The sequence below is a fragment of the Acanthaster planci genome, linkage group LG17 (assembly GCF_054643075.1).
Source record: "Acanthaster planci isolate LZ-2023a linkage group LG17, COTS_SCS, whole genome shotgun sequence".
In the NCBI taxonomy this organism is placed as follows: Eukaryota; Metazoa; Echinodermata; class Asteroidea; order Valvatida; family Acanthasteridae; genus Acanthaster; species Acanthaster planci.
In genome coordinates, this window is record NC_141793.1 from 9,571,951 (window position 1) to 9,599,548 (window position 27,598).

The following is a 27,598-nucleotide window of genomic DNA, read 5'->3' on the forward strand; positions in this document are numbered from 1 at the left end:
TTACCATTTTCACATGATTCAAGGGACGATTTGTCACATCACGTTTTATTCCTCCATGATCACGCTGACTGAACATCGACAAAAGTGCGTATACAGAACCTGCTAAGGATCATTGTGTGTACTTGAATGTGTGCGGCTGGCATGAACAATTAACCAAGAGGAATACGCCATGCATAAAGCGGTACATCGCACGTGCAAGCTTTAAGTTACCTCACATTTTAGTGGTCGGAACAATGTATGAGAGCCCACGAGTTGGCCCATATGCAAGGTACTGAAATAGGTTTGGTCGCTGTGTGGCAACAAATAAACTCAGGTGTGATTTTTTTCCTTTTTTTTTTCTTTTCTTTTTTATTCACCACTAATGACTTCAGAGTCAACGATAAAGTACATCTGTGTAAAAATTATGTAAGTAGTCATGTCTAGGTTGAACATTCATTTATGAACAGGTATAGGGATAACGTTTACCTGTATAAACATCTAGATCAGATAACATGTAAGTGTATCAACCTCTTCTCTTCCTTGAACATTTCTACATTTGCACCTGCAAGCTCATATTTGGTAGTTTTATTCTTATTCGATTTTTCAATTTAACACTTGTCTATGAATTTTCTATCAATTGTATTGTCCTCAAACCTAATGTAAGCAGAATCTGCCTTGGTATTTTCATGTTGATGTGAGTTAATCTACTAATGCCCCTAGTTTACATTATTCAGAAAGGTAATGATGCCTCCTGTTTGTATTTTACTTACAGGATGAAGCAAATTTACACTATAAGGTAAAGCATTCTGATAAATAACACTGAACAGTTTACTTGTATCTCTTTGGTGGACTGATATCATCTACATTTTGTGCATATAACTAACTAACGCCTCCTGGGTGTTTTACGTTTGTATTTTGTGACTTTGTGTGTTTGTCATTTGTATATTATATAATATGTTTGTTTTTATTTATAATTTTGTTGTCTTTTTTGCACCAATAGCCGCCCATACCTGAGCCTAGCTATTTTATATTCACATTTGTAGAACACGAAGTCCTAACTAAGTGTCGTAAATGCAACGCTGAAGTACCATACAGCATTCACAAATAATGCATATAGGCCGTTTAGAATATGTCATTTAGAATAAGCAACCAAAATACATGTATTTACTCTTTTAACATTGAGAACACTTCACAGTGTGTTTAGATTTTTTGGCGTATCTGCTTTGTAGACGCGTCCTTTCAAAGCAAAAGGGCAGGTATGCAAAAAGGTGCACAAAAACTCTGCAAAATGTCAAGTCTTCCATATGTTTGAGCACAAACCATAGAGGTTACATATTTCTATGGCACAAACATAGTTGCACCCAACTCTATTTACACATCCAGTTCAGCTCCAGTAATTGTATTTTATTAGCTCTTTGAGTTCGTGTCACTTTGCTCGGAGCTTTATCCACTAACCCGCATTAGTATTGTTAGTCTTTCAGAAGGGGTTAGTTTGTGACCATTTTCAAGGAAGTTGTGCCAGCCTGTGGTTTATATGTATATCTACGACTTACATTTAAAAAAAAAGTATGTTTCATTCCACACACAAGTCAATTTGTCAAAACTTAACAGACGCTTTTTCGCATAATTTTTATTTTTCACGTGTCAGTGAATGCAGATTTAAATAGTCATGCATCATCAAGTCGGTAATTTGCCGGCTGTTGTCAGAGTGCAACGCCGTGTATATATACCTCAATAGGTCCAAGTGTAGAGTGCGATATCAGAACTCCAGGGAACCTTCAGTGCAACCTTGGTCCTAAGATGGTCCTACCGATTCCCGGACCATGTCGTTAAATGGAGAACATAGCATTGACATTAACCCCCCCCCCATAGGGTGTATGTAAAATCATATTGAAACTGGAGGATTTGTGGGGTTGTTGTAATGCCAGAGCGCTAGTTCAACAAGACAAACACTTGTTCTGGCGACTGGATTATTTCTTTATTAAGGCCATGCAAACAAAAATTGGTGATTATCCTTTTTGCCCATAAAGTGAGGGTATGTGGGGTGTTAAAATTTTCATTTTCTGGTAAGAAATATCCACATGTGTTTAAACGACAGCAAGTTTATGTAGGATGTTGGTGCAACACCAGATCTGAATACCCTCCGCTACTTATAAGCGAGGCCTGTGCAGCAAAATAGCCTGCAAGAACTGTGATGGTAATATATAATCGTATGATGCAATACAGTGCCACTCTTATAAGTGAGGCTAGTCAGCGTCAAAAAAGTTGGAAGCAGAAAGCTCGAACAAGCCTCACTTATAATGTGCCTACTGTATTGCATCATACGATAATAAATTAGCACCGCAGCTAGTGCATGGCTATTTAGCTGCACAGGCCCCACTTATGAGTAGCGGTGGGTAGTCAGATCAGGTGAGTACAATCGAACCCTGCTCGCTTTTTCCATATTTTTGTGCATGCAGCCGCAGCCGCAGCCAATAATTCGGATGCGGCCGTGTCTGATTAGTCAGTGGTGCTGTTCCGTTCACCTCCCTTTCCTTAAATTGAATGGAGCCTTTGCCTGTTCCTAGCTTGCGTATCCGTAGATGGAACAGCCTCCGATAGAGAATGTCTTGCGCTAATTCTCAGACCAAAGGGTCTGTGTGGGGGAAAATAAAAAATATAAATAATAAAAGAGTCTGAAGGGTCGGGCGGGGATGATCACCAATCTTTTTTTTTAACTTGGCCTAATACCAGCCCAACATGTTGCTGGTACATTTTGATCACAGTCTTTTGTCCATGCTCAGTGTCATAGAATGTCCACCAAACGTCACTCAAGTGCACAATAACCACGGCGCCGACAATGCACGTCATGTGTGCATATATTCTATTGATAACTTATCTGGATTTCTGCAGTTAGAATAGTACATTTACACGGTATCGGAGGAAGAAGCTGGAACGCTGGAATGGAAGAACATATTTCACCAAACAGCCACTTGGTTGAACCCTTGTCGGTCAGCAGGCGAGGCTCTCTGTGCAGGAGCTTTCTGGACAGCATCAAGCGGAATGACGTCGACGCTGTGCGGTCCCTGGCCGGAGAGAATAAACCGGAGGACCCCCTCGCCTGTGACGAGCTGGGACGAACCGTGTTGGTTGTGGCTATCGACAAACACAGCTACGGTGAGTAAAAGACATGGAATGAAAACGGCAAAGGGGGTAGAAGCGACAAACAAAGGAGAGGAAAAAATGGAAATCGCCAATGGCATCGACCCTCAGGCTGGTGTGTTGATGACGACTGTCAACCCCCCTCCCCCCTCCCAAAGAGCTTTTATCCTCATGATAAACTCTCTTGGGGGGTAAATCCCGGGAGGATGGGGATAAATGTACATTTACATACTCCCAAGGCCTACTGCTGGATTAGGGGATGGGCCATTGAATCAACCCCTAGTTTTCATTGGTGAGAAAGTGAAGAATTTTGTTGGAGCCAATTCCTAACAACCGAAATTTATTCACTAGAAAAGGAATTAAGAACAATAAAAACTATAAATAAGCGTTCTGAAGTATGATTCTGCATGAATGTAAATACGTACCGGATTAAAGATATGGGCCTAGTATCTGCATTGTGAACATTGCCCCATAGCGCCATACAGTACCCCCATTGTTCTCAAAACGCGGGCAAACCAATTCCCTCCACACAGTTCAAAATTTTTGAAAAGAAACTCGTTATGTTCAAAAGTTCCCTTTGTCCTTCGCCAGCACTATCGATGTTGTGAGCAATGGTTAACAAAATACCCACGCAATTAATGGTCCCTGCACGTTTTGTTCATTCGTTTTTCAATTTGAAAACGGAAATGAAAACGAACAACCCCCCAAAAAATGTGTTTCTGTTTTTTTTATTTGAAAACGACACTTGAAAATCGAAAACTGAATCGTGTTTTGTTTCTTGGTATAAAAAATTCAAAACAGAGAAACAAGCCCTTTCTCGTCTTTTATTTAAAAACGAAAAACGGCAATCACGTCATTTTTCGCTTTTAATGTGACAACGACTAACGTCGTAATTTGATCCAATTTTTGAAGAAAGAAACACAGTTCTGTTTTTCATTTGTAATGCAAGAAACGTCTTTTTAACCAGCCAAATCAAACATGGCTGAACGAGAATACATGAATTCGTTGTTTGTAAAGTATAAAAGAAAGAGCAAAGAGGAAATTTCTCACATTCTCAAAGGCAACAATCTTCTTGAGACCCCCAGAGTGCCAGGGCGGCCAACTGCCATTTCAACAATTCAACACAAATATGGAAAGCGGCTGCAGCCAATTTCCATGTCTTGTGTATCGATCGCAGCCGTAGTCAACTATTCGGTAGCGGCTCGTCTTCGCAAGTACGTGAAGCGCATGACTCTTGGACGCTGATCGGGAAATGTTTGCACTTTTTTTTTTGGGGGGGGGCAAATTGGCATGGTTTCAGCCGGTTTTTTTCTTGGTACAAAGTAGAATGGTATGTAAGCTACCGTACATAGAACTCTTGGGGGAAATGGAGCAGCATTTCTATGGGTACACAACTAAAATATAATCCCTGTTCCTGCCCTGTTATACGTCATGTGTGGCGAAAAAGGCTCATTTTCTGCCGGGTTGATGGGAGCAGGGCGGACCGCGGACCCCACAGTTCTGGGGATGGAGGTGGGGGTAGACTAAATTGTTTGATGCCATAGGAACCAGAGATAAATGTACACCTGATGAGCCAAATGGGTCAGAGACTTTGGTTGCTTTATTTATATGTACAATTGTACATGTGTGATTTACACAACAGATGTGATCAAGTGTCTCCTTGAGCTACAGTATGACATTGGGGATGCCTTTTTCCATGCTGTTAACATTCAGAATGCCACCGCTGTGCGCACAATCTGCAAGAGTCTCCCAGAATCAGTAAGTGACCAGTTTCCTAATTAGGGAACTCGTGCCTAATTGGGCACAAATGTCAGTATCAAATAGTATGCAGAATCCATTGCATGTTTTTAAACATGAAAAACAAAATCACTAGTTCATAAACATGCAGATCAAACCAGGTTCAAATCTCAGCTCAGTTTGCTGTACACTCTAGGAAAAAAAACAACTAAAGGGAGAGAGTAGTCATCGAAACTCCCTTTGTAACGGATTAGTACTTATATCATGGCAAGGTACATGGATAGAAATTGTCTTTGTTGAAAAAAAAATGAAACTCTATTTTGATTCACTTCTTGAACTGCCCCTAGACCCAAACGTCTCCATTGGTCCCAGGAAGATTTTGGACCCCAATCCTTGTGCATCTTAAAACAAAAAGATACAACAGGCATGATCTGACCACTCCCGGGCCTTGTATTGCTTCATGTTTCATTGCAACACATAGCCTTAGCGACAGTTGAAAAGTTAATATGCTCTCCCTGAACTGTCATATGTCAGATGATTATTACAAGTACTTCACTGTAAATCCAGAAGACGTCGATGGAAATTGACAATGAAGATGCTTTCCTCCTCTTTCATAAGTGCTTTGTTGAATGTCATGCTAGATCCACATACGTGCATGTTCACATAATATCCAGGATGTGCCTTCCTTTCTTGTGTAAACAAAGTTGATGTGGATGAAAAGTGGATACCAGTATTGTGATATTAAAAAAATAGGCGGATATCTGCAAAGAGAAGCAATTATGCAGTATTTTCTGGTCTTAAAGGTAATACATGAAGATCAATGAAAGACGTTAAAGGAAATCTTCAGAAACAGGAGGTGAGGGTGGTGCACTGGCTACATGTACAAGAACTAGAGCTTTAACAATAAACTTGTACATGTATCTGTTGGCCTGGGAGCCAGACTTTTGAATGTCAAGGTCTGTGTTGTATTCCCTCCACCATTAGTGCAAGCTGGATGCCATCAATGAATTTCCATCTGGCAACCATTACCCAGCTGTCACGACTCCCTTGCTGCTCGCTGGCAGAACAAACAACTTTGAAATTATCAAGGTATAGTGCCTTAATTGACAAGGAATCCATTGATTTTTCTGATCTTGTTCACTGAATCTGTTTCATTAATTGAAAACCCAGGCTATTGAACGGTATTGTACCTGATTTTTGTAAATGTGCCTCAAAACACTAAAGGTACACTTGCTTGTTCAAAATTTAAAATTACGTGTACCACTGTACACTTGTACCAGCTGATTTGTTGCGAACATGTAAGTTCACTTTGTCACTTTCGTTCTGTTTCCCAATAAAATCACTATTATTATCACGATATGCCTATACAATTTCTCCATTTTCTCTCTCTTTATTGGTAGACTTTAATTGATCTGCACTATTGCGTGTAAAAGATGATAAAGACAACAGAAAAAGACAGCAGAAACATTGTTACTTTACCTCATATTTGGAACGATTATATGAACGAGCATGTATCAGATCTGCTGGTTTCCATGTTTTGTTTCGTTTTTCCCTATACATGTACATCTCATGCTTATGTGTGACACTGGGAATTTACAGTTACCCGAGGCAGACGTTTTTGTGGAGTTCGGAAATGTTCATGCTTTCTCTTAGTTGCGAATTGCCTGCGTGAGGGGTAGGCTAGGGGTGATTGAATCATTGAAGAACAACCTCCTGTCTCCGATCCAAACGTTCTCTTTTTAAGCTGTGCATGTACCTAGTGTACATGTATAATGTACATGGAGATCATTTTGTGCAGTGTATCCACATTTTTGTAACTACATACAGTTGTTGTACGTGTGTTATTTTATTATAAATTTTGAAAGGAATTTTGTTTTCCAAGAGCTTCTCCCGGGCAGATTTTAATAAGGAAAAACTGTCGCTTGATAGGATAACCATCCTACAAACTGTACCTAACCATCCTACAAACTGTAATTTGAGTTCCTCATCAAAACGGGCATGGCGTTATTATTTTTAAAATCCCATCTCCCAAGATTGTGGTGCAAGGAACCACCCCGAATCCTTTACAGTCTCCCACCGTAGAGGAACGCAGAGACACATTTGTTGCAATTTGCATGTAACTTTCGAAATGAGCCTCGAATTTCAAAATCCTACAAAACAATACCAAAGACTGTAAAAGATCCAGGAGCAAAACATGCCTTCCATTCTTCTGCACAACAGGTTCTCCTCAAGCACGGTGCCACGATGCCCGACCTTAACGACCTCATCCGCCGGGCAAGGAGTGACCCGTACCTGAGATTCCTAGCAGCGCTCTATTGGTATGAAGCAGCCAGCAGCGAAGCTTACATCCTGCTTACCTCAGACGACCCCCTGGACACCATCTTCAGACTGGGGAAGTCATTGCAAGAGGCAGAGGAAGCGTTGAATGTGAGCCAATACATACACGCATCAGATTCCACTACACCTGCTGGCGTAACTATGCACCATGTTTAGCTGCGCAATGTACATGTACATGTACTTGCTTAGCTGCGCACAATGTTAAATGTATATGATTCAATATCTTGGACAAGGACGATCACAGCTTTATTTAATGGATGACCCTTTTCAGTATAAAGCAGTCATGAAACTGTTAGTCCAGTTTAAATTCACTCGGCTTATCATTTTGGAAAAGTTTTTGTCTTGTCATTGTCAGAACTGGGCAGAAAATGTCGAAGTTCTCTCATAGTCGAACAAGTTTTATGTAAATTATAGCTAAACATGATTTAGTAAAACCTTTCTTTTCCAATTTGTTCATTAAAACATCAAGCCGCTTGAAATGATCGCCCACAAAGTAACGCAAAATGTGTTGTCCCAGTAACTTTTGTGAAGTGCATCTCAATTTACAATATACAATTTGGTGTTGAAGTTACACGATTCCGTATTAAAGATATGCATGCACATACGGCAGTCTACCCCACAGGTGTGTATAGGCTGTGACTTGCCTTTGCGGGGCAATATTGACGGTTAAACGGTTGGGTCGATTCACTCTTTGAACTCAATTCCATGTATACAACATGTATTTTTATTCCCCATGAGATTTTTCCCCTGTGCTCTATGCCCCTAAAATCAGGTTCCCCTGTTCAACATCGAGAGCGAGAGGATCCAAGGTAAGCTGGTGGACCTAAGTACCAAGTTGCTGAGCCTGGCCAGGGACAATGAGGAGATTGAGGTGCTACTGCGTGGTGGAGAAAAGGGCACGCCCAGCCCCCAGGTGCCTCTCCGGATCCAGCAAGCGTTAGACATGGACAGCTTCAAACAGGTTTCTACCGTTCATTTTCACTTTCCACTCAAAGCCCGTATGCATGAATTGGATGTGAAAATCCTCACAGTGTGGCTTAGGTCGTGTCCGAAACGGGCTTCCAGAGCTAGGTCTATTGTCTATGCATCTCCACGCATTTCCAATGGAGCGAAGACCTAGACCTAGTTTTAGACAAGAGATTCGGATTCAGCCTTAGACTAGTGTTTTCAGATGCTGTACGTGTCAAACTCATGCAAAGGACTGCATGTAAGTAAAAATAAAAGGGAAATATCTGCTTCACGAGATGCAGATTGCTTAGCAGCCCTTGATGGTATGCAATTACAGAAATGCTTAATTGCAACTGACACTGATGCGGATATTTGGCAAGGTTACCTGTAGATCATATTCCACTTCGATGAATGTCTGTTTTTGGCAGAGTAGGCCCATGCTTACACACACGTTGGCCTGACAGGTGTAGAACAATATCCCTCTCGCTTGAGTACCACGTATTTTGCCCATTTGGGCCTATTCCTTCTGACAAATATTTCGATTCCACTTGTCAACAAGAGAACTGACCACAAATGTGGTACCAGTTTTGATTCAAGAAATGGTGTAACTATGTTAAAGATGGACTTCACTAGAAAATATATGACGTTCATGATGCCACTGTGTACAATTTGTTTGTCAGATGACATCACACGCCATCTCTTCCATCACTGTCAACATCTTGACATCTTGGGTGCTGTCAGCATTCATGGTTATGACCGTGTGGAAGCTGACTGTGGGTCAAACAAACTGAAGCTGTGTTTACAGGCTCTTGTCCTCTTCACTTGTTGTCAAGACACTTTCATTGTTTCTCAACCCATCTTGACCGTCTGTAGTTTGTGTGCCACCCAAGTAGTCAGGCCTACATGTGCGCCCAGTGGGAAATTCACCATCCCCGTTGGTTTTCCAAGAAGCCACAACTTGTCCGTTCGTACCTCTTCAACATTGCAGTTGTACTGCTTTACCCTGTCCTGTGCGTCGCCTACATTTTGTTCCCAAAGACGACTTCGCCAATTATGAAGAGACCGTAAGTTGGCCATGCGCTACGATCAGTCATACCTGTGCTGTATTGCAGTGTTCGGCATAAGTGAAAAAGGAAATTTGGGAGCCAAGTTCGATGTAACCTATTGTTTGATACAGCCATATTGTACTGCAGTTATGGTCTAGAAAGAGCAAGCTCAGTTCTCCCAGAGAGGGTTCTGATGCTGACTTTGTGCCACACAAGATTCTTTTTACCCTCAATTCAAAAGTTTCTCAGGCAGCTTGTAACACTTTTGGTTGGGTTAGGTTGCGAGTGGTAAGTTCAAAGTGCTACATGTGGAAGTTTGTTGTATATTATTATTGTACATGTACCTGTACATGCGATTGCTCCACAAATAAGAAAGAAAACAATTTAGAAAAGAGTTGCGAATGTTTCTAGTGCCATGTGAGTTGAGTTTTGTACTTATAAATGTTTGTAAAGTAATGTTAGTATTCATGCTCAGTATAGATAAAAATAAACTTGTTCCTGTAAAAATTTTGCAAATTGCTGACCTTTGTAAGATAAGATGTCAGAAACTACTGCAGCAGTAAAAACCTGAACATTGAGTTTGTTGTCTGCCCTCCCAGGAAAATCCGGTTCTTGATTCATGCTGGCTCGCGGTTGACATTGCTGGCCATACTTATAGTCTCCACCAGGAGTCAGTGGGTGGAGGAGGTGGTGAGTGAAGATAACAGCAAAGCATCCAACAGAGAGCTCCTCCGTTTGTACATTCTGTATTCTGAACATCGGCTTTCGCTGGTGAATGCGTTCACAGTGATGTGGATTCTGGGTAAGCTTGTAAGATACACATGCATTCTTTAGCTTGACGTGCATGCGCATTTGGCAAACCACGGCACCCTATTGGTCAAAGAGGCATGTCACTTGCCTACCATGCATGTACCTGTCTACGAGTATTGTGCCACGCAGGAAGTGTTTCTAATTCTGGTTGTTACACTGTACAGCATATGTCATGATACAGATATGACATAATTATTAACATCACATGTCATATACTGTATGCCATAAGTAAAATACTGGTGGTCTAGCGTACAGGTCCCTGACTATAGAGTCACAGTGTGCATCATGTTCCGATTGGAATGCTCAGCGTTCGACTGAGAGAGTTAGCGCACCACTCTTGCGAGAGCCTTCCAACTTTTGACATGCTCTTTTATGCTGTGCTTGTCTCTGTCCTGTAGGTATGACAGTCAGAGCTGTCAAACAGCTGTGGACCCAGGGTGCACCTTTCTACTTCAAGAATGGCTGGAATATCATGGATTTCTTGCAGCTCATCTTGTACTGGATTTTTCTCATTGCTGCTTTTGTCGCATTTGTTAAGGTGCGTATGCAGTATGTAGTACAGGTATTTTATGAATTTAAAATACCTCAGTTTAATTTCCTATTGTTTAAGAGTTGGTCTTGTTGATTAGTTTAAGAAGCTGGTAAATTAAATTCAGAACCGTTTTCAACACTTGTTCTGTTTCTCACTGTATTTCTCCCCTGTTGTACACTTATAGACTCAAACACTGACCTTGTTATCATCTCACACATACGTGTTTACACAAGCCTTTTATGCACAGTGCAACCAGGAAGTCTGTGTATGCACACTCACATACATGTATTTCTGGAAGATTAATTTCCGCTGTACGCCAACATTGGTTTGTCTTTGCCACTACAGCACGCACAGTAAAGGTACATACTTTGTGATTTCATTGTTAATGGTTTATTTGATTGTACGTGTATTATTGCTGCCAGCAGCAGTGGAATTAAAACACAATTTACTTCATGAAGTTCATAAGTGTACATCGAACACTTAAATTGAAGATGGGGAAGGATGAGGAAGTGGGGAGATGAAAGGTGCAAGGTTAAAGGGAGGGAACAACAAGGGTAAAACAATCAGGACTTGAAGAAATTCTGATTCTAAGATAAACTTTAAAATGTTTAGAGAATGGGTAGAAGAGGGACAAAGGGCAGGAAGAAAACCATGGAGCTTGGAGGAAAGACGGGCAATTCAAAACAAAGGGGCAAGGTGGAAGGAAAGGCTAAAAGAAACGGGGAAGGAAGGGCAAACAGGACAAGAAAACCATTTAAAAATAAATAAGAACTGATATTGAAATGTAACACTCAAAAATTAAACCCCCCAATACATGAACTTAGAAATGCAGGGTAAAACCATTCATCCGTTCATTCATTAGGGTCAGCATGAACTTTTCAATAGCCATACCTACAGTATGGCAAGGGGCTAAATGCATTTGAGAAGACACGAGGTCAAATTATTTTTAAAAATCGTTTGAAAAAAAATAGTGTTTATTAACTGGATGTGTGTTCAGAAAAATAGCATTGGAAAAGAGGTAGAGTATGATTGAGTGGTTTTAAACAAGTACATGTAAAACTGATTTTATTATGCTGGTGCCGGTGATGGACTGAGTTCAGAAACCAACATCTTGTCCTAATATTCTCCATTTTGATCTACAAGTATTTATCAGCCTTGCAATTTGTACATGTATGCATGGTAATGTACTGTCGAATCTCGCTAATAAGAGGTCCTTTGGACTATAAACAGGAACCATGTACAGGTACTTACAATTTTTCCTTGTAATAAGCAGGGTTATCCCTAACAGTCCCAAATCCTCCGATTTCAGTCTGATTTTGCATACACCCTAGGGGTTTATTAGGGTTAACGGTGTTTTTATTAACAGAGTTTGACGGTATAATCCCATGCATTGTAGGCCTTCATGTGTTTATTGTAGAGCTAGCCCCAGGCTCCTCTTCTTTCTCTCAGCAGGTTTTACATGTTGCACAGTATTGCTTTATATAGGCTAGACGGCCTAAAACTGCCCTTAGTTACAGTCTCAGGCATTCCTGTAATTATGATGTACGTAATATGCTAATGAGAAAACAGGGTAGTGGCACCAGTTGATGCACGGCACCATTTCTTTTTCCATTTGCTAGTCCCTTGTGGTAGCTGAAGCAGGAGGCATTTTGGAAAGTCATGGTGATGTAGAGCAAGCCCCGTCTAACGTTGTCAACCTCAGCACTAGGTGAGCGCATAGCCAAAAGTTCTTTTGTTTGTTTGGTTTACACATGCACATTGTTTGAAATGAAGTGTCACAAAAGAGTGTTGTTCTAGTACTTATCCTATTTTTGCAGACGTCAGTGCCTCTTAACTGTTGTAAAAAGTAGAATACTTCTTTTGTATCACTTTAAAAGAGCACATCTTTTATTGTTAGTGCCACACCATTTTATAGCATCATGCTAGAGATATTACACTGTTGCCTGAGGAACAATTGATGTTGATGGGGGTGCACACTGTATGTAGTTCAGGAATATTGTGTCCAAATTATATAGACCTACAAGTTATATTCTGTGCATGAAAATGCACATGTATTTGTACATTTGGAAATTTTATTTTCCCTCTTTATTTTAACAGAACATACCTACCCACCACTGAAAGTACCAGTAGGGTTTCAATTCCTTATGGAGCAGTAGAGGCTCCTGCTAATGGTGAGATGTTGGAAATCATACTATTTCGATACATGCAGTGATATTGACACATCTTCATTACCTCCAGTCCAATGGATTTGAATAGTTTTGCTGGAAGTTTTAATGGTCGTTGTCCAAAAGGTCTCAGTGGTTTTGGTTGGAACAGTCACCACGGTCTGGCCGCTTTGCCATTAATTATAGAAACCGTTCCATTTCACTAAGTGAAGACACAAGTTGAAGAAAATGATACCTGTCAGATCATTGCTGTCGCGATGTTGATGTCATAAATTATGCATAACGCGATGACCATAGAGAATGCAGACATTCTGGACGCTCAAGGATTTCCCCAAGTAAATGTATTCTGAAAATATTCATGGTATTATGTAAGTGGATCAAGTGCAATTGCTAATATTTTTCATTTAATTTGTTCCGTTACTTTTAATTAAACAAGTTATTTTATATTACTTCAAGATATACCTTGTACTTTAAGTTATCAGGGAGATGTTGACTTTTGTTGATTTTGAAAAATAAATTTAGTGACCTATCTCAGTCTTGTACTCAATTCTCGTCCACTTTGCCTGGAAAATATCACAAAATTAATCCTCCAAACAGAGCATCATTTGCCAACCAAACTTACGTAGACTAGCACCACGTGCTAATGACATTGCTATTCACGGAAAGGTGTATCCCATTCCATGTAGGCAAAGTACGCAATACGGACGCTCGAACATGTCGCCAAAGTGGATTGGATCACATCATTACGGTGTGAGGATGTACCCTTAGAACATTTTACCAGCAATTCACACCTTTTATAATACCTTGAAAATTAAAATGAATAAAATTTGATATATTGATACAAAAACGATGTATTGGTATCGGTCAAAATACGATATCGACGATGCCTAGCTTGGTGCTGTTGCAGAATGAACTCGGATGCCTTTCAGTTTGGGCGTGGCTGTTGAATTAATACCGAGATGGCTCATTGAGTGCGAGTCATTTCACATAAATTGTCATCCTTTTTTTGTAAAACACTTTCAGCAGAATAGAGGTCAACATCATCATATTATCAAGCACAACTTTAGTACTGATGGGTGTTTTGATTGAATTGAAGAAAAAAAAAACAATTCCGTGGTTGAGGCTAATGTTGCCCCTCCTTTGCAGTGTTCTCTTTACGCTAACCTCCTCCTCCTCGCCTACTCGCAGGATCGCATCGAGTCTGGCATAACTGGCAGGAGTTCCAGGCCCAGCTAATCTCGCAGGGGGCCTTCGCCCTGGCTAACATGCTCAGCTTCCTTCACATTCTGCACCACCTGCTTGCCTTTGCTCTGCTGGGCCCCCTGCTGGTTTCCTTCATCGGTATGACCCGCGATGTCCTCAAGTTCTTTGCCATCTTTGGCTGCCTGCTGGTCACCTTCTCCATCGGAATGACCCAGCTCTACCACAAGTTTGAGGCCCTAGATGTCCACTTCTGCAACCGTGACGGGGAGCCCTGCCAGGACACGCCATTTCTTACGTAAGTGTAATTTTTATTAGAGGCTTAATTCTCTTTTTTTCCTGTTCTTTTGCCTGCGCAACAACTTCCATTTATTTTACCTTATCAACAAATATTCAGTCAAATGTGTTTTGGGAAAGTAGGGAAAAAGTTTCTATTGCAATTCCTGTAAAATTTTAATGTCCAAGAACCTTGCTACATGCATGTATTTATACATGTACATGTGGATAGCATTCCTCACTGGCAGTGGGGTACAGTGACTCCAGCATTTTGGAAGGAATCTTATTAGTACATTCAGTACTCATCGATCGGAAAATAAAGCAAAACCACCATTTCCCATGGGCGTCTCGGGAGGGACACGTACTCCCTTGGAAAATAACATAAAAATTAAAAAGGGAACAAAATAAAAAGAACTTTTAAAAAAGATGACACTTTGGATTGAAATTACCAGTTTCATTTAAAATAACTGCAAATTTATCTTCTTGCTATGTTTATCAGTTGGCTAAAAACTAAAAATACCCCTGTAGGCCCAAGTTTTGTTTGTTACCGTGTGTGGGCTTAAGTACATGTAGGCTAGATGCTGTTCCTCTGCATTGCATGTAGGTTGTTCATTTCATCCATAGTATAAAGGTGTTAAAATAATACTATTTCATTGAAACTTGATACAGTAAAGCTAAGATTTCTACATGTAGTAGTATAGGCCTACATGTACCTTTTTTTTCAATTTTTTGTGTACAACTCTGCAATATGCACACATCTTTACACAAAGTAGTCTACAATGTACATAGTCATCACATGTACCGGTATACACATACACACATATACATTTACTACTAAAATGTGGTGTGAAATTAATGTACATGTACGCGTGCATTAAAATGTACTGTGAGAAGATTTTCTGAAGAAAGTTGTCTTAAATAAATGTATACTCTTACATAATCTATTGAAATATGTGAAATTGTGCAGGAACAAGTGCAACTCTTAATACTATAGTGAAAAGTGGGGCCCCTCACACACAATTGGAACAGTCAAGCCAGTTTTCCCACCCTAAAGAAGACGTGGACTAGTCCAGGCCACCCAGTCACCACCTTTTTTTGGGGGGGGGGTTGTTTTTTTTTTGTTACCTCGATATCATTTTCATTAAACCCTTTTCAACCGTGCCCATTCTTCAGAAGGTAAGGAATGTTTATTTTACATGTACATATATAGCCTTTGAATGTGTTCTGGGCTGAGACCCCACCCAGGTTTCAAGGCTTGGGTGCCTGGAATCTGAGGTTGAGCGCTCTCGCAGGTTTTTCTGGGTACTCCGTTTTCTTCTTGTCTCTAAAACTGGACGTTCTTCCAAACTCTGTAATGTGATGCTGATTAATACAGGTTATGAATAAACATATAGTTATTGGCGCAAACAGCCTGAGTAGCTGAAAGTGCAATTAAGACAACAACATCTGAGGTTGAGTCCAGCATTTGAGTTCAGGAGGAACACATCTGTTATGGAGGGCGTGGCTCTCGGCACCGACAGATTTAGAGACAGCATACTTGTACATTTTTCTTATGTGCTGTTGTTCTGTTGGCAAAACTGGCGTGGGTAATTTTTCACACTTGTATTTCTAAAAACTTGCAACCTCTGTACAAGTCATTTATGTACCCGTCACTGAATCTTGACTTAAGAACTGCCCTAGTCTCAGCATTGTAAAAAATGTAATTCTTGTTTGCAAACTATTTTGATTTAAAGCCATTTGATAATTTGTTTTGGCAGAACATGTTTTGTCAAATTCTTGACTCTTATTATTTCTCTGTGCCCTATCTACGCTAAAATAAATGTACAGTGCTGCGATTTCGGTGCAGTTAAAAAAAAAACCAGACGATACAGGGTACATTTATCTCTTTGATATGTAAAATTGACCAACAAAACTAAAATTACACATACCTAACGGGTGTACATATACAAGTGAAGTGTGCGTCCTTCATCAGTCCAGCTTTTCACACAAACAGTCTCTATAAACACTGCTTCTCTGATGATAAAATCAAGTTGTGTCAAACAAAATCTCTTAATCTTGTCGCATTTTGCATCGCTACAGTATCAAATCATTTTTGTCCTCTTTTTCTTCAGTATCCAGACAATTGTGAGACAATGATTGCATGCTTGATCAGATACTATACATATACATGCAGTACATGGACAGGTTTGTACTGTAGGGTGCTTGCGTTCAGGGCTGTTAGAAGCAAGGCTCTGCATACATGCAGAGGAAACCGGTGTCTCGAAACTTGGTCGGATCATCAGAGCCCTTGGCATTGTTTAATTGGCACACTTTCCGTCCTCCTTGCATCTTGACATTGAAGGAGTAGCACCTTGGCTCCTTTAGACATGCTGATCCACAGTTGGTAACGGCCCTGCAGACAGATTCTCTGATGAGGTGGCCAACAAGGCATTTTGAGTTGGAAATGCGTCCACGGGCGTCAGTATAGAAACAGTATCTGGGTTGTTTTGGAGAGGGACGTGCGCATATGGCTTTTCGCTGGCTTTGACATTTTTTGTCGTTCCACGTGCCGGATTTCCAAATTTCTACACAGTCTTCTTCATTATTGTGATCGTTAGGCTCATGGTTATGCCAGTTGAGGAAAGGTTTGCCCTGTCCTTGCCCTTCACACACCCATACCCCCTCCTGTTCTTGCTGTCTGCAGCCAATCCAAACTTCTGTGGTGTTAATTCCAACTTCTGCCAGCTGCACTATGAACTCATTTTCGACCGGTGAGTGTGGAGCAGCCATCCGCCCACCCATGTCTTGACAAGCCAGTCTGGAGTTCTCCCAGCTAGCAGCCTCTTTTGTAAGACGATAGCATGAGCCTCGCCAGAAAGTCCACTCTGGGGGGCAAGGCTGCTCTGGAGCGGCTGTCGGTGATGGGCAAAAGTCTGATGCCAGTACAGATGCAATTATACCGGCAAAAAGACCAGGAAATTTGAACAAGAACATCGTGTCAAGTTAAAGACAAAGGTGCAGCTGTGCCAGCGATATAGTCAAATGCAGATTTGTATTGTACATGTACTGCATATGAAGAAAGTCCAGTGCAGATACACCCACAAGGAATGGTCCAACTACTTCTATTCTTTGCTTTTATTCTCAAGCCTGTAGGCAGTTCTGGTCCCGTTTGGATAGCTAATGATAACTGACCCAGAAGATGCATGCAGCTAGATGACAGTAATCATCTGTTAAATTTCTTATCAGCTCAATAGAGCGCCCGCCTTTGTTACGGTCTCAGTCGTCACGGCCCATTTCTTTTCACTTCAATTCTAATTGTTACCTTGCGTGAGATGGTACCACTGAAATTTATTAAATTCTGTAGATTTAACTGAAGCATAGCCTGTGACCGTTACTGGCGTCTGCTTAACCTTTTAGCTTTTAAATGGTGGAGCTCCAACGTATTGCGAACTATTGACAACTTTTGAAAAAATCTCATTCTCCTGCAGTATCTACAAAACATTTAGTGCACAAAAAAGATTAAGAACAAACTTTTTTTTCATTTTCCAAATGAACATTTATAATAAAATAAGGTTCGAGTGGATTAAAAAACAAAATGTTTATTAATTACAAAAATAAATTGGAACATATCAATACATTTTGGACAATTGATGAGTAGATAAATAGCTTGTAATTTGTGAGAGTCATCAGAATGAAAATCGAAACGAACATTGAATTATTTCAAGCCATCGTCAAACTCACGGCTCTTCTGGCAGCGAAGACGGATGGCAACCAATACATTTATATTAAGTAAACACAAAACAGAAAGGCAACTTCAAATCAGCCAGATAATTTTGTTATCTGCGAATGTGAACAGGGTATTATTATGGTCGCACTTGTTTAAAAACGAACCAACGTTGTGTTTCGTCGAAAGTAGTGGAAGTCAATCAAAATTTTACTTTTGGTACGATATTTCCACACAATGACGGGATCGGCGGATGATCGATGTCTGGAGGGAAGTGGACAGTGAGTGGAATTTCCCAAAAAGCTGGGATGTTCTGCAGATTGCATTGCAAGGGTAGCAGACCGGAACGGTTAAAGGACTACCGGAAAACTGCGTATGAGAAGTTGTGTCCTTGAGTTCCGAGCACAGAAGCCTGTTTGAGGACCTTCGCAGTGGGTTTTCTGGTTGGATGTCTTCCAGTCATTTCCATCTTCCGGAGGAAAGGTCGAGCAGGTCTTTGTTGACCGAAGACGGGGACAAAGGAGATGGTCTCTTTACCGGCACATTTAAATCTAACTTTTTCTACAACGTTGAGCAGTTTCCGGTAAAGTCTACAACAGTCTACAAAAGCAACCACAAAAAATAAAGGACCAAACTTGGTCTCTTACACAGTGAAAAACTGACATGAAACGAGAGCCCCAAAATTGCACCGCCTTCAAACAACAAACAAACAATAACCCAACAAACAAACAAACAAACAACCCCAACACCCCCAACAAACAAACAAACAAACAAACAAATAAACAAACAACCCAACTAACAAACCAACTTTCCCAAATGTTTACAAAGAAAATGATCTGCTCTCCGGTCCATACAACTTTAGAAAACCATGTGAAGCCACACAACCTGTACATGTACGGTATATGGACATGTACATTGTACTGGTAGATGGTACATGGACGTTTACTGGTATATGTTAAAATTGCCACGTGTTAAAGTAACTGTTGAAGTAGAATAAGAATTAATCATTATTCCGAAAAGTTAATTAGTCCCTATACCGACAGCCAGTAGAATTACACTGATCGTCTCAATTGAAATGGCCATTCTGCTGTGTTTCATTGAATGCATCCACCTCAGGAATGATGATGAGGTGTCATTTGCTACGGTAGTTGATATCTCTTTATGCGTTGGATTAACCACGAACAAAAGGCAGACTTATGAGGCTGCTTCTGGCAAATTCTAGTCCTGCAACAAATGATGGCGTTGTATGTATTTGACAACTTAACAAATTGGAGACAGTAATGGCAGGATAACAAATGACTCAGTACAATGTCAGTATACAAATTTAGTTTATCCTTTGAAATTATGTGAAAAGATTGCCTCACGTCTGCATGTTTTATTGAAAGCTCTGTAATAAATGATCTTTACTTTTAACGCAGAAAAGTATAATTCCTTAATCTATCCCGGATTTTGGACTTCTTCCTCATGTGTTGCCCGTTTTCTTCCCGTACATTATTTGTTTTAAAGGGGAACGTACCCCGGTAAATGCACTTGATGCACTATACCTTAAGTTGAATTTTATTTTGTCTCTTACTTGTGACATGGATAATTTCATCAGATGAGAAATTCAGTTTTGTTCCATGAAGTTGGCAAAGGGTGAAATGAACATGTACGTCTGCATGTCACTTGTATGTACGTTTTTATACGTTTATTAATTTTGGCAAACCTTTTGAGGGAATTGCAAATCTTTATGGTTATCAGATTCATTTAAAAATTAATCCCATTGTTTCTCGAACAGCGCTGCTATTCTTTTGCTAGCAGAGCAATATTTCTACATGTATATTTGCGTCATGTCCATGAACAGTTCGTGTGTCTGATTACTCTCTGCCCACGATTTAAACTTGCATGTGTATTTGTGTACATTTACCCTACATATTGGATTGAAATGCACATTTGCCAGAACATTACATTTTCTTTTTGTTTCTAAATTTTTCCACATACACTGTAGCTAGCTAGCTAAACAGAATGACAAGCACTTTGCTTTCTGCAGCTCTCTTATCACTGTTTTACTGCTCCGGAGAATGAAGGCCTACCAGTTTTTTGGTCGCTTTCACGCACCAGAACATGCATAACCCTCTATCTGCAATGTTTTCTCCTCTGCTATAAATTTGATCATAGAATTCAACATCATGTACATGCACCATTTGCCCCTCAAATAAACATCAAATCACAACTCACTACTCAGTCAGTAGATGCATATCGAGTGGTGTACGGGATTATATTCTTTAGAAAAGGAGATAAATTCCAATTCTTAGCACTGCATAAATATTGACACATTAAGTTTGCATTTGTTTTTACATTTTCTATGCTGTATTTCAACCTTAATGCTGGCATATTTATAACTTTATACAATTCAAATTCAGATTCCTTGCACTGACTACCCATAAATTCACCAAAATTATTTGTTAAAATTTTAAATATGAAGATGGAGCAGTTTCAGGTTTGAATTATGCTAAAGCCCATTTCTTTGTTGAGAATTGCATCACTATTGCATTGCAATGAATAGACTTGTGATGTCGATTCGGGGGTACAGGCACAGTTAGCCCACGCAGAATGAGGTTCAGTTCCTCGGTATTAGGAAGGCCAGTCTTAACAACAACAAGAAAGATTTTATTGTGATGTCATGCAGTATCTCTATCTATCCCGGTACAGAACCAAAAAAAATCCTAAATAGAAATGGCAACGTTTTATAAAACAGTTTACCACAAGCAATATAATAATCATCACAAAATCAAATATAAATTAATCTCATTGGATGATAATGTACTGTATGTCCATGAAACTCAACCGGCACCCCATCTTGACAGGCGCTGACCGGAAGATTACACGTGTTATCTATAATAGAACATTGCAGTTATCGAGCGTATGAAATACATCAGCATGCACCGTGGTGCTGCTGCATGCATGCACACACAATGATATACATGTGAGTGGTAGGAATCACGTGGGCAACTAATGATTGGAGTCACAAGAAAGGCAAAGAAAAGTTCAATGTTTTCATATGAAAACAACTGGACAATAATCATAAAAGGAATTACTAACACATTTGGTAGTAAGGCGATGCATGGCAGAATATCTTCCCTCTTACTGTCGAGGCCAAAATCCAACCAAAACAGAAAGAATGGTGGACGGCTGGCGTACACGCGCCCATGTTTGCTGAAAGAACGTGAAGAAAGGGCGGAGAGTCTGAAGACGCAAATCTTTATTCGTGAATCCCTACATTATATTCAGGTACACATGGTTTTTAGTTGGCAGTGTAATTTTTTTTAATCACAGTTTCATGAAGTCCATGGGCTCCCTCTTCTGGTCGTTATTCAACATGATGGACTTGACGAATCTTCAGATTGGGAAGGGCCTTGCCTTGACCGAGTCCATTGGCCTTGTCATGTATGCCAGCTTCATGCTGATTGGGTCCATTGTCTTGCTGAACGCGCTCATTGCAATGATGAGCAACACATACACAAGGGTAGAGGTGGGTACCAGGCCCTTTTAAAATTTCATCGTTACAGCAATGTAATTATTGATTAATGTAGGAAGTTTCCTTGTGATACCTTGGATATTGATGTAGTGATGATAAAATAGAAAGTGAAGATTGAAGAGGTAGAAATTTTTGTTGAGAGTATAAATGTCGATATTATTTGAACACTGATGAATGTTTATCCATTCAATGATAAGAATTGACAGATCTCATGTTGTTCGAAACAGTTCATCTTTCACTTAAGGAATATCCTGACAATTGCGTGAAAGCGAACAATTCATTGTCGATCGATTATACCTAATCACTGATAACTCCCGGACAAATCCTCGCAACCACCTGATCAAATGTTTACGAATTTTAGGGTTTGATCAGACAGCATTGGATCCTACATGTACACATACAGCGCATGGCGTGACTGCTCAGGTGGATGAATGATTAAGCATTCAGGTCAGTTCATCAGCAAAATGGAACATTCCCGTAGTTCTGAGGCAACCGTACTGTGCATTGGGTCTGTGTCCGTCCTCTGACAGGGTCAACAATCCACCAATTACGTGAGGAATTGATGCAGGTGCCGTACGATGCAATATATTCGCAATTGTCTATTTTCCCTTCATTCAGGAAAATTCTGAAGTGGAGTGGAAGGTGGCGCGTACTCGGATCATGGTGGAGTACATAAGCGAGAGTGCTTCCCTACCCCCTCCTTTCAACCTTGTACCCACCGTCAAGTTCATGCTCTGGCTGTTCAGGTGTCTCCGCCGTAAGTGCCGCCGGTCCAGCGACTCGGGCTCCGAGGTTGGTACATGTACACACACCGTACATGTTAAAATATTTGCAAAGTATTTGAACGCTTGGCTGTATTAGGTATTTTGGTTGTTGCTGAAATGGCAATCAGTATACCATCAAATGTTTCGTGCTCATAAACTACATAATTATTTGAACACTTGGCAGGTTGAGACTGAAATAAACCATTTTACCAATGTTTGCAAATTTTCGAACGTTTTATCCAGATAACCCTATAGTAACAAGCTTTTTGTGATATCTTTTGCTTGTTATTCTTTAGTTCTTTGTACAAATAGATTACGGTGCTCCTTGTATATATGTACATATAGGGTCCATTCGGTGATCTTACACATTACCTTGTAAAAATTAGATTGGCGTATGGAAAATGCAGTTCAACATTGATACATAGATATGTGTAATATTGAGTCTTGACTGTGGATGTTATCAGTTGTGCTAAATGTAGGCCTGTATGACCTCTCTTGTCTTCCAGCCGCCATCTAATCGAAAAGCACATGACCAGCAAGATAGCTCATACAAGGTAGGGCTGAGCTGAATACTTGAGCATAAGGTTGAACATGAAACAGCTGCATAATGTTATTTTTGGAATCAACCATCTTGTTGATGAACAGAGCCTGCGTTTGAAATATCAAGTTCCATGAGACACATCTGATGACTGCTCATAACCACACAACTCACAAAAGAGAATATGCTTCTATGTAATTCTACCCATTATTGTACATGTGTAGATATGTACCACAAGTTTCATCAAATATTTGGAGATGGAAAACAATGAACTGCCAATGGACCATGTCAGTCAGAAGGCAGTAATAGAGCTAAACCCATGGGATTAGGCTATGGATAGGCCTAACAATGAAGCAAAACCCCACTTCTTACCGATGCACCTTATTTTGTGTGGCCCCACTTTCCATTCCACATTTGTATCTTACACAGATAAGACGTTACACTGTAATTTCTATTTTAAAAAGTTGTTTCTGAACACTTTTCATGTTTAAAATTCTGCCATTGCTGTTTGTGTTTGCTTTCCAATATGTGAGCCGCACTGTGATAATGAGTCTCAAATTGCCAGAGCCACAGAAGGCAATTAAAACGAATCTTGCAAAATGTTAAATACTAGGAGTCATCAACTTTTGAAAGTTATCATGTACAACATACGTTGTCATCAGGTCACCAAGCTGAATAAAACATCAAAACAAGTGTAAACAGTTCATTTCAAACATTATATTATATCATATGTACATGTAGTACATGTAATGGCTTAACACTCCAAAAATCTTAACATTTTATTGCTTGTGGGCATTTTATGGTTGAAATTAGCTTTGCGTAAAGACGTAAATTTCTGACATTTGGTATAGTGCATCGATAGAGTTCTCATTCAGTTCAAAGGCACTGGTGATACCTATTGCTTGCTGGCTTTTGTTGATTATTTTGAAATTGCCAAAATAATCTCTGTTTAATTTCTTACTTCATGACGTGCTTTCTTTTGCCGTAATTGCTTGCCTTTTGCTTTGGCACAAACAGATAGTATTATTTATGTTTTGTTAATTTTTTACTACCTTGGATCCTCATTTATATTCACAATGCATTAGCGACTTTCCTGGAGTTGGCCTTTTCATGATTAATAACTGCACTTAAATACAGGCATATTTTTTGCTGACTCCATGGATTTCTGCTGTCTGTTTGATCAATGGATTGTTAGTTATTCAGGTTGCCCAGAGAGGTTTTTTTTTTTTTTATACTGGTTGAATTATTAAATTGATTCCTTTAATCTTGTTTGCTAGCAAAATTGCTGACTGGTTGGAAGGACAAATGCTGGTGGTTTTATAAAATGTAATCATAGGCCTAATGCTCCCACTGGTTCTAAGATCTCAAATTTTCCGGAGAAGAGCTTGAACACTGGCTCCCCTTTGAGGGTTTATTGAATTGTATTCAGATATGGTAGCTTGCAGGCATGAATGGCCAACTGCCATAATAATACTAATTTATTTTTACATAGCGCAATTGCATTAATAAATGCACAAGCACTCCATCTCAATGCGCTTTACAGATTAAAACAGCAGGAAATAGACCTATAATGATTCCCTAAAATGTCACACAATACATGAAACATAAGTTACAATTAACACACAGGATTATAGAACAATCATTTATAAGCCTGAAAATGTGTTTCAGGGCTGCCTTAAAAGTGGAAAATGATACCAAATTGCGAATATAATATGGTAGGCTATTCGACACACAACGTGCTGATACAGAAAAGGCACGCCTGCCATCGGTCGTTATTTTTTTTCTATTTGGTCCTTGCTTTCCTAGAAATTACATGTAGCTTGCTGTCTTGTTTCCACTCAGCTCATCTCGCTAATGGAATGTGCATGGACATTGGTTCTTAATTCCCTTTATCCAATTTTTACTGTACTTGTCTGCACTGTGTTCCCCATCCCCTCCAAGTCCATGGACTGTGGGGAATAGGTTATCACGGTATGACTGACTAATGTCGCTCCATTTTCTGTGAGTACACATCCTCTTCAAAATCATTTACATTACAGTTAGGCTGATTACCACAGGGCAGGCTCATCATGTGGATCGCTCATTTGCCGACTGCTTTACTTGTTGGTGTTTCTCTGAAGTGTTTTTGTGAAGCGTTTTGATGTTTCAGTGTAAAATGCTGTGTTAAGAATTGCCAGTACTGACTGACCGTCACCTGCCAGGCTGGTATGAATTTATTTGTGCACAAAATTCATATGTAGAGTAGATATCTGGCTACCTTGCTGATAATGCTTCAGAGCTGACTTGATTGAAATTAGGCCGAGCGCTGTGCTGGTCAGTTTAGCTTCTTATTTCAGTGGCTGTTCACTGATAAGCAGTGCACAAAGTGCCCGGTGCTTGATTTAAATGCGATTTTTGTTTTACACTTTGGAAGGAGGTGAGTCGCATTTTGGGAGAGCGTTGCCTACTGTTAATGGACATGGAGAGAGGGCAGTCCAAGACAAGCAGTGACATCAAAACCCTCAAGAATTCAGTCGAAAAACTCAGGTGAGGAGTGGCAATGACTTGTACCACATTACTACAAAGTACGATTCTCTGCTTAGACATCATTTTGGTTTCTTCTATTCATCACATCAGAATTGCGAAGCTCAGTGCGCTTTGAATTGTGGCCGTGCAGGTGGTAGTTGAAACTAACTTGCCAGTTAGTCATGTTAGCAGGCAATCTGTGCATTTTACATGGACACGGCAGAGTCCATCAGCTTGTGATGAAAGTACGTGACGGCACAGATTTTTGTTGACCGTAAAGCAGCTTTGAGGGAAACCATCGGCTGGTAGACATGCAGCAGATACTGAAATCTGTGGCTTTCAGATTTAATGAAAGCATTCATCTCATAATTCATGGAATTTATATTTAGTAATTGTATTGTTTAGTGAAAGAGACCCTGCTGGTAATACTGGAAATCTAAATCTGGTTTTGGAGAGTCAAATATAAAGACAGTCGGATTGTTAACTGTTTCATCTGTGATTTGGATATGTGAACTCATTCAGGGATTTTGTCCCACGAATACTCACTTACAGCTGCGAGGTTCTAGGAATCCAAAGGCAGCTTAAAACCGTCCTGGGACTTCTTAACCAGAAGAAAGGAGTAGGCAAGGGAGGAGACCGCCGCCAAGGCGAGATGGAAAATTAAGACAGGAACGTCTTAAGTAAAACCAGCAGACTTTCTTCCAGATAATTGAGTTCATCTGGCTTACTGCATGTTTGTGTGTATAAATGTTGTGGCTGAGACAGTTTTTAAAGGGATCAGAAATTTTAAGGTCAACATGTCATTCCATTTTTTTTCGCGGGGGGGGCAGAAGGCAAGACGACATTATATAGAGAAGTCAAAGGTCTTATTTGAGTGATAAACTAAGATTTACAATACTCACTATGAAAAAGTCGTTTTTGGAAGTATTTATCATTAAAGTGACGGGATTGTTTTCCAGATGGCCTTTGTAAGGAGCGAAAAGCTGCAGAAATGTAACAATTATGGCCCAGCGGGATGGACAGTGATCGGTCTACAGGTTGGAAATGAATGCCAGTTTTTGCTATAGCAGACAGAAAATGATAGCTGAATATAAACGAAATCCACGTGTGGGCAGTGATAGCCACTGGGTGGGACGCAGCACGCAAACTAAAGAGGGGATAACACGACAAGGCAAACCAGTCTTGCTCAGGTCCAGTTTTGGTAGTACAGAAATATATTTTATTGTTTATTCCGCACTGTGATCATGTTACTCGCATGTAGTATACAGATGCATGCCTACCTTTTAAAAGATACCACATGAGGCTTTCATTTGATACACCTAATGTTAAAATATCGCCGAGGAAAGTTTCATTTGAACATTTTACAGATGTGCAGGGTTTAGCTTAACATTTTATGATCCACAAGGTTTAAACTATATCTGTCAACCTAAAAGCATGTTTTTGATGAAATCAATTTATATTTGATGTATATGCACGTAAACTCTTGCGCCGAGCGTTGTGTGGCTGAACGCAACGCATACGTGTGCTATATTACGTTAAAAAAATAATGGAGTCAATCTGGATGGCTATGAAAGTGAAACGAATGAACGCATCATGTACGCAACGCACCCCAATAACATACATGTACATATTGAAAGGCGCCTTTAGGCTACTCGTTTGCTAAAGTGTTTATGTATTGTTTTTCTTGTACGTTTGGAAGACTTGAAACTTATTACAATGAATTGGATGAATTATTGACTACGCTGAAGAATTGTGAAAGGCAGACTGACATGCAAAGATACCGAAGAATTGTAGGCCCTACATAATCTTATCTCTACAATTTACCTCACTTTTCCTTTTTAATTTTGGCTGAGCGAATCACGCCCTTGCCAAGAGATTGGACGAACTGGTCACAGACTATAGAAATAGTCAGTGATAAGTTTCTTTTTACTACTTTGAAAACAGACGAAAACTCCATAATTTTTGTTCCGTAGACGTTTAAAGCGTTTCTGATTGGATGGTTGTTTTGACACGTACATGTAGCGGGGATGTGATTTTTCAGGATTTTAGCAGATTTAAGATTTTTTTTAATCCGAAAGTCTAATTTATACTGACTCAATCCTTCAGGCTTTACCACCTTTATGTACCGTATAATTATGAAGGCTAAGGTTCACATCCTGGCAGGAGAGCAACAACTCAGGCCAGGTTTAGGGTTTACAAAGCTCTGAAAAACCCACGGTACTTTTTGCTGGTAACCCTTGTGCTGGATATTTCATGGATTTCTTGTCAACCCCTGAAGCACTGATGCTGCAGTACTTTTAAAACATTCCATTGAAACTATTGTTGCAATTTATGTTATCTTATCGTCACCATTCCTACTTATTATATTCAAGATGGCTTCCATCATGCTACTTGTATACT

The 27,598-nt window shown here is 40.0% G+C and overlaps 2 protein-coding genes across 3 annotated transcripts; one reads left to right on the forward strand and one right to left on the reverse strand.

Annotated features, from left to right (window-relative positions):
• Window positions 1–364: 364 nt before the first annotated feature.
• Window positions 365–27,370, forward strand: LOC110973467 (short transient receptor potential channel 4-like). Of its 2 annotated transcripts, XM_087148108.1 has the most exons (17): window positions 365–405; window positions 2,872–3,135; window positions 4,763–4,878; window positions 5,842–5,946; window positions 7,078–7,284; window positions 7,967–8,155; window positions 9,016–9,206; window positions 9,788–9,990; window positions 10,397–10,536; window positions 12,150–12,238; window positions 12,628–12,701; window positions 13,884–14,193; window positions 21,190–21,385; window positions 22,010–22,183; window positions 22,662–22,709; window positions 25,107–25,219; window positions 25,751–27,370. In XM_087148108.1, the coding sequence occupies exons 2-17, from the start codon at window positions 2,922–2,924 to the stop codon at window positions 25,860–25,862; spliced, it is 2,481 nt and encodes an 826-aa protein (XP_087004234.1). In that variant the 5' UTR covers window positions 365–405; window positions 2,872–2,921; the 3' UTR covers window positions 25,863–27,370. The 2 variants fall into 2 exon arrangements, with proteins under 2 accessions (XP_087004234.1, XP_087004233.1); XM_087148107.1 differs by lacking the exon at window positions 365–405 and having other exon boundaries at window positions 2,585–3,135.
• LOC147796338 (C-type lectin domain family 4 member M-like) lies at window positions 14,216–17,496 on the reverse strand. The gene has a single exon (XM_087148109.1). The coding sequence runs from the start codon at window positions 17,142–17,144 to the stop codon at window positions 16,389–16,391; it is 756 nt and encodes a 251-aa protein (XP_087004235.1). The 5' UTR covers window positions 17,145–17,496; the 3' UTR covers window positions 14,216–16,388.
• Window positions 27,371–27,598: the final 228 nt, after the last annotated feature.